The sequence below is a fragment of the Protomyctophum parallelum genome (genome assembly GCF_964188405.1).
Source record: "Protomyctophum parallelum genome assembly, chromosome: 1".
In the NCBI taxonomy this organism is placed as follows: domain Eukaryota; kingdom Metazoa; phylum Chordata; class Actinopteri; order Myctophiformes; family Myctophidae; genus Protomyctophum; species Protomyctophum parallelum.
The window spans coordinates 1,297,973-1,312,972 of NC_139697.1; the positions used below are offsets into that span (position 1 = coordinate 1,297,973).

Genomic DNA, 15,000 nt, shown 5'->3' on the forward strand with positions numbered 1-15,000 from the left:
TGGTTTACAGTATGAGTGAATTAACACACAGGTTGGTTTACAGTATGAGTGAATTAACACACAGGTTGGTTTACAGTATGAGTGAATTAACACACAGGTTGGTTTACAGTATGAGTGAATTAACACACAGGTTGGTTTACAGTATGAGTGAATTAACACACAGGTTGGTTTACAGTATGAGTGAATTAACACACAGGTTGGTTTACAGTATGAGTGAATTAACACACAGGTTGGTTTACAGTATGAGTGAATTAACACACAGGTTGGTTTACAGTATGAGTGAATTAACACACAGGTTGGTTTACAGTATGAGTGAATTAACACACAGGTTGGTTTACAGTATGAGTGAATTAACACACAGGTTGGTTTACAGTATGAGTGAATTAACACACAGGTTGGTTTACAGTATGAGTGAATTAACACACAGGTTGGTTTACAGTATGAGTGAATTAACACACAGGTTGGTTTACAGTATGAGTGAATTAACACACAGGTTGGTTTACAGTATGAGTGAATTAACACACAGGTTGGTTTACAGTATGAGTGAATTAACACACAGGTTGGTTTACAGTATGAGTGAATTAACACACAGGTTGGTTTACAGTATGAGTGAATTAACACACAGGTTGGTTTACAGTATGAGTGAATTAACACACAGGTTGGTTTACAGTATGAGTGAATTAACACACAGGTTGGTTTACAGTATGAGTGAATTAACACACAGGTTGGTTTACAGTATGAGTGAATTAACACACAGGTTGGTTTACAGTATGAGTGAATTAACACACAGGTTGGTTTACAGTATGAGTGAATTAACACACAGGTTGGTTTACAGTATGAGTGAATTAACACACAGGTTGGTTTACAGTATGAGTGAATTAACACACAGGTTGGTTTACAGTATGAGTGAATTAAACACAGGTTGGTTTACAGTATGAGTGAATTAAACACAGGTTGGTTTACAGTATGAGTGAATTAACACACAGGTTGGTTTACAGTATGAGTGAATTAACACACAGGTTGGTTTACAGTATGAGTGAATTAACACACAGGTTGGTTTACAGTATGAGTGAATTAACACACAGGTTGGTTTACAGTATGAGTGAATTAACACACAGGTTGGTTTACAGTATGAGTGAATTAACACACAGGTTGGTTTACAGTATGAGTGAATTAACACACAGGTTGGTTTACAGTATGAGTGAATTAACACACAGGTTGGTTTACAGTATGAGTGAATTAACACACAGGTTGGTTTACAGTATGAGTGAATTAACACACAGGTTGGTTTACAGTATGAGTGAATTAACACACAGGTTGGTTTACAGTATGAGTGAATTAAACACAGGTTGGTTTACAGTATGAGTGAATTAACACACAGGTTGGTTTACAGTATGAGTGAATTAACACACAGGTTGGTTTACAGTATGAGTGAATTAACACACAGGTTGGTTTACAGTATGAGTGAATTAAACACAGGTTGGTTTACAGTATGAGTGAATTAACACACAGGTTGGTTTACAGTATGAGTGAATTAACACACAGGTTGGTTTACAGTATGAGTGAATTAACACACAGGTTGGTTTACAGTATGAGTGAATTAAACACAGGTTGGTTTACAGTATGAGTGAATTAAACACAGGTTGGTTTACAGTATGAGTGAATTAACACACAGGTTGGTTTACAGTATGAGTGAATTAACACACAGGTTGGTTTACAGTATGAGTGAATTAAACACAGGTTGGTTTACAGTATGAGTGAATTAAACACAGGTTGGTTTACAGTATGAGTGAATTAACACACAGGTTGGTTTACAGTATGAGTGAATTAACACACAGGTTGGTTTACAGTATGAGTGAATTAACACACAGGTTGGTTTACAGTATGAGTGAATTAAACACAGGTTGGTTTACAGTATGAGTGAATTAACACACAGGTTGGTTTACAGTATGAGTGAATTAAACACAGGTTGGTTTACAGTATGAGTGAATTAAACACAGGTTGGTTTACAGTATGAGTGAATTAACACACAGGTTGGTTTACAGTATGAGTGAATTAAACACAGGTTGGTTTACAGTATGAGTGAATTAAACACAGGTTGGTTTACAGTATGAGTGAATTAACACACAGGTTGGTTTACAGTATGAGTGAATTAACACACAGGTTGGTTTACAGTATGAGTGAATTAACACACAGGTTGGTTTACAGTATGAGTGAATTAACACACAGGTTGGTTTACAGTATGAGTGAATTAACACACAGGTTGGTTTACAGTATGAGTGAATTAACACACAGGTTGGTTTACAGTATGAGTGAATTAACACACAGGTTGGTTTACAGTATGAGTGAATTAAACACAGGTTGGTTTACAGTATGAGTGAATTAACACACAGGTTGGTTTACAGTATGAGTGAATTAACACACAGGTTGGTTTACAGTATGAGTGAATTAAACACAGGTTGGTTTACAGTATGAGTGAATTAAACACAGGTTGGTTTACAGTATGAGTGAATTAAACACAGGTTGGTTTACAGTATGAGTGAATTAAACACAGGTTGGTTTACAGTATGAGTGAATTAAACACAGGTTGGTTTACAGTATGAGTGAATTAAACACAGGTTGGTTTACAGTATGAGTGAATTAAACACAGGTTGGTTTACAGTATGAGTGAATTAACACACAGGTTGGTTTACAGTATGAGTGAATTAAACACAGGTTGGTTTACAGTATGAGTGAATTAACACACAGGTTGGTTTACAGTATGAGTGAATTAACACACAGGTTGGTTTACAGTATGAGTGAATTAACACACAGGTTGGTTTACAGTATGAGTGAATTAACACACAGGTTGGTTTACAGTATGAGTGAATTAAACACAGGTTGGTTTACAGTATGAGTGAATTAAACACAGGTTGGTTTACAGTATGAGTGAATTAACACACAGGTTGGTTTACAGTATGAGTGAATTAAACACAGGTTGGTTTACAGTATGAGTGAATTAAACACAGGTTGGTTTACAGTATGAGTGAATTAAACACAGGTTGGTTTACAGTATGAGTGAATTAAACACAGGTTGGTTTACAGTATGAGTGAATTAAACACAGGTTGGTTTACAGTATGAGTGAATTAAACACAGGTTGGTTTACAGTATGAGTGAATTAAACACAGGTTGGTTTACAGTATGAGTGAATTAACACACAGGTTGGTTTACAGTATGAGTGAATTAACACACAGGTTGGTTTACAGTATGAGTGAATTAAACACAGGTTGGTTTACAGTATGAGTGAATTAACACACAGGTTGGTTTACAGTATGAGTGAATTAAACACAGGTTGGTTTACAGTATGAGTGAATTAACACACAGGTTGGTTTACAGTATGAGTGAATTAACACACAGGTTGGTTTACAGTATGAGTGAATTAACACACAGGTTGGTTTACAGTATGAGTGAATTAACACACAGGTTGGTTTACAGTATGAGTGAATTAACACACAGGTTGGTTTACAGTATGAGTGAATTAACACACAGGTTGGTTTACAGTATGAGTGAATTAAACACAGGTTGGTTTACAGTATGAGTGAATTAACACACAGGTTGGTTTACAGTATGAGTGAATTAACACACAGGTTGGTTTACAGTATGAGTGAATTAAACACAGGTTGGTTTACAGTATGAGTGAATTAACACACAGGTTGGTTTACAGTATGAGTGAATTAAACACAGGTTGGTTTACAGTATGAGTGAATTAACACACAGGTTGGTTTACAGTATGAGTATTAACACACAGGTTGGTTTACAGTATGAGTGAATTAAACACAGGTTGGTTTACAGTATGAGTGAATTAACACACAGGTTGGTTTACAGTATGAGTGAATTAACACACAGGTTGGTTTACAGTATGAGTGAATTAAACACAGGTTGGTTTACAGTATGAGTGAATTAACACACAGGTTGGTTTACAGTATGAGTGAATTAACACACAGGTTGGTTTACAGTATGAGTGAATTAACACACAGGTTGGTTTACAGTATGAGTGAATTAACACACAGGTTGGTTTACAGTATGAGTGAATTAACACACAGGTTGGTTTACAGTATGAGTGAATTAAACACAGGTTGGTTTACAGTATGAGTGAATTAACACACAGGTTGGTTTACAGTATGAGTGAATTAACACACAGGTTGGTTTACAGTATGAGTGAATTAACACACAGGTTGGTTTACAGTATGAGTGAATTAACACACAGGTTGGTTTACAGTATGAGTGAATTAACACACAGGTTGGTTTACAGTATGAGTGAATTAACACACAGGTTGGTTTACAGTATGAGTGAATTAACACACAGGTTGGTTTACAGTATGAGTGAATTAAACACACAGGTTGGTTTACAGTATGAGTGAATTAACACACAGGTTGGTTTACAGTATGAGTGAATTAACACACAGGTTGGTTTACAGGAGTGAATTAACACACAGGTTGGTTTACAGTATGAGTGAATTAACACACAGGTTGGTTTACAGTATGAGTGAATTAAACACAGGTTGGTTTACAGTATGAGTGAATTAACACACAGGTTGGTTTACAGTATGAGTGAATTAACACACAGGTTGGTTTACAGTATGAGTGAATTAACACACAGGTTGGTTTACAGTATGAGTGAATTAACACACAGGTTGGTTTACAGTATGAGTGAATTAACACACAGGTTGGTTTACAGTATGAGTGAATTAACACACAGGTTGGTTTACAGTATGAGTGAATTAACACACAGGTTGGTTTACAGTATGAGTGAATTAACACACAGGTTGGTTTACAGTATGAGTGAATTAACACACAGGTTGGTTTACAGTATGAGTGAATTAACACACAGGTTGGTTTACAGTATGAGTGAATTAACACACAGGTTGGTTTACAGTATGAGTGAATTAACACACAGGTTGGTTTACAGTATGAGTGAATTAACACACAGGTTGGTTTACAGTATGAGTGAATTAACACACAGGTTGGTTTACAGTATGAGTGAATTAACACACAGGTTGGTTTACAGTATGAGTGAATTAACACACAGGTTGGTTTACAGTATGAGTGAATTAACACACAGGTTGGTTTACAGTATGAGTGAATTAACACACAGGTTGGTTTACAGTATGAGTGAATTAAACACAGGTTGGTTTACAGTATGAGTGAATTAAACACAGGTTGGTTTACAGTATGAGTGAATTAAACACAGGTTGGTTTACAGTATGAGTGAATTAACACACAGGTTGGTTTACAGTATGAGTGAATTAAACACAGGTTGGTTTACAGTATGAGTGAATTAACACACAGGTTGGTTTACAGTATGAGTGAATTAACACACAGGTTGGTTTACAGTATGAGTGAATTAACACACAGGTTGGTTTACAGTATGAGTGAATTAACACACAGGTTGGTTTACAGTATGAGTGAATTAACACACAGGTTGGTTTACAGTATGAGTGAATTAACACACAGGTTGGTTTACAGTATGAGTGAATTAACACACAGGTTGGTTTACAGTATGAGTGAATTAACACACAGGTTGGTTTACAGTATGAGTGAATTAAACACAGGTTGGTTTACAGTATGAGTGAATTAAACACAGGTTGGTTTACAGTATGAGTGAATTAACACACAGGTTGGTTTACAGTATGAGTGAATTAACACACAGGTTGGTTTACAGTATGAGTGAATTAAACACAGGTTGGTTTACAGTATGAGTGAATTAAACACAGGTTGGTTTACAGTATGAGTGAATTAACACACAGGTTGGTTTACAGTATGAGTGAATTAACACACAGGTTGGTTTACAGTATGAGTGAATTAACACACAGGTTGGTTTACAGTATGAGTGAATTAAACACAGGTTGGTTTACAGTATGAGTGAATTAAACACAGGTTGGTTTACAGTATGAGTGAATTAACACACAGGTTGGTTTACAGTATGAGTGAATTAACACACAGGTTGGTTTACAGTATGAGTGAATTAAACACAGGTTGGTTTACAGTATGAGTGAATTAAACACAGGTTGGTTTACAGTATGAGTGAATTAAACACAGGTTGGTTTACAGTATGAGTGAATTAACACACAGGTTGGTTTACAGTATGAGTGAATTAACACACAGGTTGGTTTACAGTATGAGTGAATTAAACACAGGTTGGTTTACAGTATGAGTGAATTAACACACAGGTTGGTTTACAGTATGAGTGAATTAAACACAGGTTGGTTTACAGTATGAGTGAATTAAACACAGGTTGGTTTACAGTATGAGTGAATTAACACACAGGTTGGTTTACAGTATGAGTGAATTAAACACAGGTTGGTTTACAGTATGAGTGAATTAAACACAGGTTGGTTTACAGTATGAGTGAATTAACACACAGGTTGGTTTACAGTATGAGTGAATTAACACACAGGTTGGTTTACAGTATGAGTGAATTAAACACAGGTTGGTTTACAGTATGAGTGAATTAACACACAGGTTGGTTTACAGTATGAGTGAATTAACACACAGGTTGGTTTACAGTATGAGTGAATTAACACACAGGTTGGTTTACAGTATGAGTGAATTAACACACAGGTTGGTTTACAGTATGAGTGAATTAAAACACAGGTTGGTTTACAGTATGAGTGAATTAACACACAGGTTGGTTTACAGTATGAGTGAATTAACACACAGGTTGGTTTACAGTATGAGTGAATTAACACACAGGTTGGTTTACAGTATGAGTGAATTAAACACAGGTTGGTTTACAGTATGAGTGAATTAACACACAGGTTGGTTTACAGTATGAGTGAATTAACACACAGGTTGGTTTACAGTATGAGTGAATTAACACACAGGTTGGTTTACAGTATGAGTGAATTAACACACAGGTTGGTTTACAGTATGAGTGAATTAACACACAGGTTGGTTTACAGTATGAGTGAATTAACACACAGGTTGGTTTACAGTATGAGTGAATTAAAACACAGGTTGGTTTACAGTATGAGTGAATTAACACACAGGTTGGTTTACAGTATGAGTGAATTAAACACAGGTTGGTTTACAGTATGAGTGAATTAACACACAGGTTGGTTTACAGTATGAGTGAATTAACACACAGGTTGGTTTACAGTATGAGTGAATTAAAACACAGGTTGGTTTACAGTATGAGTGAATTAACACACAGGTTGGTTTACAGTATGAGTGAATTAAACACAGGTTGGTTTACAGTATGAGTGAATTAACACACAGGTTGGTTTACAGTATGAGTGAATTAACACACAGGTTGGTTTACAGTATGAGTGAATTAACACACAGGTTGGTTTACAGTATGAGTGAATTAACACACAGGTTGGTTTACAGTATGAGTGAATTAACACACAGGTTGGTTTACAGTATGAGTGAATTAAACACAGGTTGGTTTACAGTATGAGTGAATTAAAACACAGGTTGGTTTACAGTATGAGTGAATTAACACACAGGTTGGTTTACAGTATGAGTGAATTAAAACACAGGTTGGTTTACAGTATGAGTGAATTAAACACAGGTTGGTTTACAGTATGAGTGAATTAACACACAGGTTGGTTTACAGTATGAGTGAATTAACACACAGGTTGGTTTACAGTATGAGTGAATTAACACACAGGTTGGTTTACAGTATGAGTGAATTAACACACAGGTTGGTTTACAGTATGAGTGAATTAAAACACAGGTTGGTTTACAGTATGAGTGAATTAAAACACAGGTTGGTTTACAGTATGAGTGAATTAAAACACAGGTTGGTTTACAGTATGAGTGAATTAAAACACAGGTTGGTTTACAGTATGAGTGAATTAACACACAGGTTGGTTTACAGTATGAGTGAATTAACACACAGGTTGGTTTACAGTATGAGTGAATTAAACACAGGTTGGTTTACAGTATGAGTGAATTAACACACAGGTTGGTTTACAGTATGAGTGAATTAACACACAGGTTGGTTTACAGTATGAGTGAATTAAAACACAGGTTGGTTTACAGTATGAGTGAATTAACACACAGGTTGGTTTACAGTATGAGTGAATTAAACACAGGTTGGTTTACAGTATGAGTGAATTAACACACAGGTTGGTTTACAGTATGAGTGAATTAACACACAGGTTGGTTTACAGTATGAGTGAATTAACACACAGGTTGGTTTACAGTATGAGTGAATTAACACACAGGTTGGTTTACAGTATGAGTGAATTAACACACAGGTTGGTTTACAGTATGAGTAAATTAAACACAGGTTGGTTTACAGTATGAGTGAATTAAAACACAGGTTGGTTTACAGTATGAGTGAATTAACACACAGGTTGGTTTACAGTATGAGTGAATTAAAACACAGGTTGGTTTACAGTATGAGTGAATTAAACACAGGTTGGTTTACAGTATGAGTGAATTAACACACAGGTTGGTTTACAGTATGAGTGAATTAACACACAGGTTGGTTTACAGTATGAGTGAATTAACACACAGGTTGGTTTACAGTATGAGTGAATTAACACACAGGTTGGTTTACAGTATGAGTGAATTAAAACACAGGTTGGTTTACAGTATGAGTGAATTAAAACACAGGTTGGTTTACAGTATGAGTGAATTAAAACACAGGTTGGTTTACAGTATGAGTGAATTAAAACACAGGTTGGTTTACAGTATGAGTGAATTAACACACAGGTTGGTTTACAGTATGAGTGAATTAACACACAGGTTGGTTTACAGTATGAGTGAATTAAACACAGGTTGGTTTACAGTATGAGTGAATTAACACACAGGTTGGTTTACAGTATGAGTGAATTAACACACAGGTTGGTTTACAGTATGAGTGAATTAACACACAGGTTGGTTTACAGTATGAGTGAATTAACACACAGGTTGGTTTACAGTATGAGTGAATTAACACACAGGTTGGTTTACAGTATGAGTGAATTAACACACAGGTTGGTTTACAGTATGAGTGAATTAAAACACAGGTTGGTTTACAGTATGAGTGAATTAACACACAGGTTGGTTTACAGTATGAGTGAATTAACACACAGGTTGGTTTACAGTATGAGTGAATTAACACAGGTTGGTTTACAGTATGAGTGAATTAACACACAGGTTGGTTTACAGTATGAGTGAATTAAAACACAGGTTGGTTTACAGTATGAGTGAATTAACACACAGGTTGGTTTACAGTATGAGTGAATTAAAACACAGGTTGGTTTACAGTATGAGTGAATTAACACACAGGTTGGTTTACAGTATGAGTGAATTAACACACAGGTTGGTTTACAGTATGAGTGAATTAACACACAGGTTGGTTTACAGTATGAGTGAATTAAACACAGGTTGGTTTACAGTATGAGTGAATTAACACACAGGTTGGTTTACAGTATGAGTGAATTAACACACAGGTTGGTTTACAGTATGAGTGAATTAACACACAGGTTGGTTTACAGTATGAGTGAATTAACACACAGGTTGGTTTACAGTATGAGTGAATTAACACACAGGTTGGTTTACAGTATGAGTGAATTAAACACAGGTTGGTTTACAGTATGAGTGAATTAACACACAGGTTGGTTTACAGTATGAGTGAATTAACACACAGGTTGGTTTACAGTATGAGTGAATTAACACACAGGTTGGTTTACAGTATGAGTGAATTAACACACAGGTTGGTTTACAGTATGAGTGAATTAAAACACAGGTTGGTTTACAGTATGAGTGAATTAACACACAGGTTGGTTTACAGTATGAGTGAATTAAACACAGGTTGGTTTAAAGTATGAGTGAATTAACACACAGGTTGGTTTACAGTATGAGTGAATTAAACACAGGTTGGTTTACAGTATGAGTGAATTAACACACAGGTTGGTTTACAGTATGAGTGAATTAAACACAGGTTGGTTTACAGTATGAGTGAATTAACACACAGGTTGGTTTACAGTATGAGTGAATTAAACACAGGTTGGTTTACAGTATGAGTGAATTAACACACAGGTTGGTTTACAGTATGAGTGAATTAACACACAGGTTGGTTTACAGTATGAGTGAATTAAAACACAGGTTGGTTTACAGTATGAGTGAATTAACACACAGGTTGGTTTACAGTATGAGTGAATTAAACACAGGTTGGTTTACAGTATGAGTGAATTAACACACAGGTTGGTTTACAGTATGAGTGAATTAAACACAGGTTGGTTAACAGTATGAGTGAATTAACACACAGGTTGGTTTACAGTATGAGTGAATTAAAACACATGTTGGTTTACAGTATGAGTGAATTAAAACACAGGTTGGTTTACAGTATGAGTGAATTAAACACAGGTTGGTTTACAGTATGAGTGAATTAAAACACAGGTTGGTTTACAGTATGAGTGAATTAAAACACAGGTTGGTTTACAGTATGAGTGAATTAACACACAGGTTGGTTTACAGTATGAGTGAATTAACACACAGGTTGGTTTACAGTATGAGTGAATTAACACACAGGTTGGTTTACAGTATGAGTGAATTAAAACAGGTTGGTTTACAGTATGAGTGAATTAACACACAGGTTGGTTTACAGTATGAGTGAATTAACACACAGGTTGGTTTACAGTTTGAGTGAATTAACACACAGGTTGGTTTACAGTATGAGTGAATTAACACACAGGTTGGTTTACAGTATGAGTGAATTAAAACACAGGTTGGTATACAGTATGAGTGAATTAACACACAGGTTGGTTTACAGTATGAGTGAATTAACACACAGGTTGGTTTACAGTATGAGTGAATCAATGATGATTAAATAATACATTTCCCATCATGCACTGGGTCAAGCACAGCGTGCACCCGTATGATCGGTATGCCTGCAACTCGTCCAGTGAGAAAAGTTCTGATGTGCAAAAAAAACTAAGTGCAATTAAAATGCGTACATTTTGTGTTTGTGTGTGCGTGCAGTGCGTGCGCACAGTACGTGCATGCAAGCGTGCTTGCGTGCTTGCGTGCGTGCGTGCGTGCGTGACCCACCTCTGGTCCTGGGTATGCGTCTCCTTTTAACCCTTGAGGTCCCACCGGCCCAGGACCGCCTCTGTCCCCCTGCATGGTGGAGGGGAGACACACAGCGCCACACGGTGGTGAGACACCAGAACTACATCGTTGTGTCCATGAGGAGACACACAGCGCCACACGGTGGTGAGACACCAGAACTACATGCAATGTCCAGTGACACGTTACCTTCGGCCCGGCGATCCCAACGCCGTGCTCTCCGACTGGTCCCGCTGGGCCCGCGGCTCCCACGTCTCCCTGGATACACAAATGGGACAGTATGTTTGTAGCAACCAAAGATATGGCTCCCCCATATCTTGCAAGTATGATTGAACCCTACAAACCCTCCCGCGCACTCAGATCAGCCAACGCAGGGAAGCTGGAAGTACCCTCACTAAAAACGCCGGGACAACGCTCCACACGTCCCAAACTCTTCTCCCTTCTGGCTCCAAAACTGTGGAATGCACTTCCCATTGCAGTCAGAACTGCAGCATCACTCCCAATCTTCCGCCGTAGTCTGTAAACCCACCTTTTCAGACTCCATCATGGCCCATAGCACTTACCCTATACCCCCTTAGATAGCATTTCTGTAGACTTAGATAGCATCTGATACAGACTTATAGCATGTTATGTAGACGGCACTATAATTGCATTGTATATAGTCATAGCACGCCATAGTACATGTATAGCATAGTCGTATATATATATAGTTTATATGCATAGTCTCATAATATAGATATTCCACTGTTACTTTCTTAGCTTACGCATGTTTCATGATAAATGTTTTTATGTGATGTATTCCCATGCTTTTTGTTCTTGCTTAATGTAAGTCGCTCTGGATTAAGAGCGTCTGCTAAATGCCTACATTGTAAATTGTAAATTGTAGCCTAGCCTGTTAGCACTAGCGCTAGTGCTTGAAAGATACCACGTTAAAAAAACAAGGGTCTGTTTGGTTTCTACTTTCTACATCAGCGAGCTACGTGGGATAATAATAACGTCTATATCTGAAATAACTGCACTTGTGCTGTTCTGATCGTTTTCTGTGGAAACCTTTAAACTTGTTGCGTGCATGCGTGCGTGTGTGCGTGCGTGTGTAGCCCCACACATACCGTCTGCGAACGCCGCACGTCAAAACAGCCGCCTCCGTAATTTCCAATGAACCTATCCCACACCGCGCGTTCACGCCTCGCCTGACGCTCCGATACACCACCGTTCTATTTTCCAGGCGTTGCCGCGTCGCTGCGCACCCGGTGTGTGTAGGGCTTGAGTGTGTGTGCGTGCGTGCGTGCGTGCGTGCGTGCGTGCGTGTGCGTGTGCGTGTGCGTGTGTGCGTGTGTGCATGCGTGCGTGCGTGTGCGTGTGCGTGTGCGTGTGCGTGCATGCGTGCGTGCGTGCGTGCGTGTGCGTGTGCGTGTGCGTGCGTGCGTGCGTGCGTGTGCGTGCGTGCGTGCGCGTGCGTGCGTGTGTGTGTGCGTGCGTGCGTGCGCGTGCGTGCGTGCGTGCGTGCGTGCGTGCGTGCGTGCGTGCGTGCGCGTGCGTGCGTGCGCGCGCGTGCGTGCGTGCGTGCGTGCGTGCGTGCGTGCGTGTGTGTGCGTGCGTGCGTGCGTGCGTGCGCGCGTGTGTGTGTGTGCGTGCGTGCGTGCCTGCGTACCTTAGGTCCCGGTAGTCCCCGTCCCGGAGGTCCCGGCAGGCCCATCCATCCCAGACTGCCCGGCTCCCCCTAGTGGACACAACAACAACACCACAACGTGACCTTATGACCCCTGATGACATCATGACCAGGGCCCACCAACCAATGTGTCCGTGACACATCTTTAAGGTCCCTTATTGTTTTGATCTGTCTTTATTTGATCTAGCTGTTAGCATAAACCCCATGAGTTCCCAGTGCCAGAAAACACGTTCACTTTAAAATACAGTGTTTGTCATCCCATGGGATTTGCAATGCCATAGTTGGAACGGTGGGGCGTTGCTATAGGAACCGGACCAATGTTAAAGGCTTCCGTAGGAATCAACCATTATATAGACGGAGTATACGTTGGTGTACTCATATATACGGACCTGGGATATGACGCCCCCTAGTGTCGACGTCCGTAAATATATACGGACCTGGGATATGACGCCCCCTAGTGTCGACGTCCGTAAATATACGGACCTGGGATATGACGCCCCCTAGTGTCGACGTCCGTAAATATATACGGACCTGGGATATGACGCCCCCTAGTGTCGACATCCGTAAATATATACGGACCTGGGATATGACGCCCCCTAGTGTCGACGTCCGTAAATATATACGGACCTGGGATATGACGCCCCCTAGTGTCGACGTCCGTAAATATACGGACCTGGGATATGACGCCCCCTAGTGTCGACGTCCGTAAATATATACGGACCTGGGATATGACGCCCCCTAGTGTCCACGTCCGTAAATATATACGGACCTGGGGGAAAAAAAGAGTTAAACAGAACACGTACCTTGGCCCCTGCAGGTCCCACGGGGCCCAGGGCCCCCGGCAAGCCCCTGGGGCCACGGTTCCCCCTGTCCCCCTGGAAACAACACATTGCAACAGTTAGTTCCCCCTGGAAACAACTCATTACAACCATAGACATATATAAAGGCTAGATGGCCCGGTGCACTGTGGGATGTGTAGTTCTATGTGTACTCTAACCAGCCCATAGACGTTATATATAAAGGCTAGATGGCCCAGTGCATTGTGGGATGTGTAGTTCTATGTGTACTCTACCAGCCCATAGACGTTATATATATATAAAGGCTAGATGGCTCAAGGCGGAGTCTCTGATTAAAAGTAAATTAATCCACAAAACTAGCGTCATCTAATTGTATTGTTGACCTATTTCTATAGTGCAACTTTCGTTCAACTTTGACCTCTCTGTCACATGGAACTATTACTTTGCTGTGCTGCTGCTGGCTAAGTCATTGATATTATTGGTAGGGCCGGGACTAATTGCGATTAATTTAGATTAATTAACTACAGAAAAATGTATCACGATTAACTACAGATAAATTAATCGCACCTTTTTTTTCACCGCGGAACGTTTCTCACTGGGCGCTTTTCTATAGTACTGAAAACTGGAAATAATAAAAAGTCACCCCATATTGTGTTGCCTAGAACTGGAGGTCTGACAAAAAACAGTAACAATATGAAGTAAGTACAGCTTTGTGATGTCACTGAGATGTACTTGTTACTGTTACTAATTTTTTTTCAGACCTCCAGTTCTAGGCAACACAGAATGGGGTGACTTTTTATTATTATTTCCACAACAGGTATATTAATGACAGTAAAATGTTGAAAATGAGTGGTATCCTGTAGTCACTATTCGTTGATTCACTGGGATACCAAAAAACATAAAAAAAAAAGGTTTCTCGCTGTTCTCGGGTTGAATATTGATATGCGATTAAAATGCGATTAATCTAGATTAATTAATCGCAAAGCCTCTGATTAATTAGATTAATTTTTTTAATCGAGTCCCAGCTCTAATTATTGGACATAATCAAACATCTGAACTAACCGTCTAGGGCCAAACCTGCCCTGACAGAATGACATACGACACAATTTTAAGGGTGAGACCTTTGAAAGTTACCTTGGGTGGTGTGTGTGCGTGTGCGTGTGCGTGTGCGTGTGCGTGTGCGTGTGCGTGTGCGCGTGCGCGTGTGCGTGTGTGTGTGCGTGTGCGTGTGCGTGCAATGTGTCAGAGGCTGACAGAAGGTGTGTAAACATTGACACTCCCAGTGTTCTTTGAGCTCACGTCGTATTTGCATATATTCATTTCTGTGACTGTTTGTCTTGTCATGAATCCAGGATGTTCCGTTAATATCACATTAAAGCTGTTTGTCTTAATGTCATTAATCCAGGATGTTCCCTTAATATCACATTAAAGCTGCCGTGACTCAAACAAGACATGGAGACAACGTGGAACCTTTGTGTGCATCTGACCTT

The 15,000-nt window shown here is 39.3% G+C and overlaps 1 protein-coding gene across 1 annotated transcript in view; it reads right to left on the bottom strand.

Moving 5' to 3' along the window:
- Positions 1 to 15,000, bottom strand: part of col28a1a (collagen, type XXVIII, alpha 1a) — a gene marked incomplete at its 5' end in the record, with an annotated part of 82,652 nt that overhangs the window by 22,451 nt on the left and 45,201 nt on the right. The window contains 5 exon segments of the mRNA XM_083784547.1: positions 11,027 to 11,095; positions 11,234 to 11,302; positions 12,696 to 12,764; positions 13,517 to 13,588; positions 14,998 to 15,000. The exon segment at positions 14,998 to 15,000 is cut by the window's right edge and continues 66 nt beyond it. Coding sequence (XP_083640673.1) covers positions 11,027 to 11,095; positions 11,234 to 11,302; positions 12,696 to 12,764; positions 13,517 to 13,588; positions 14,998 to 15,000 — 282 coding nt within the window.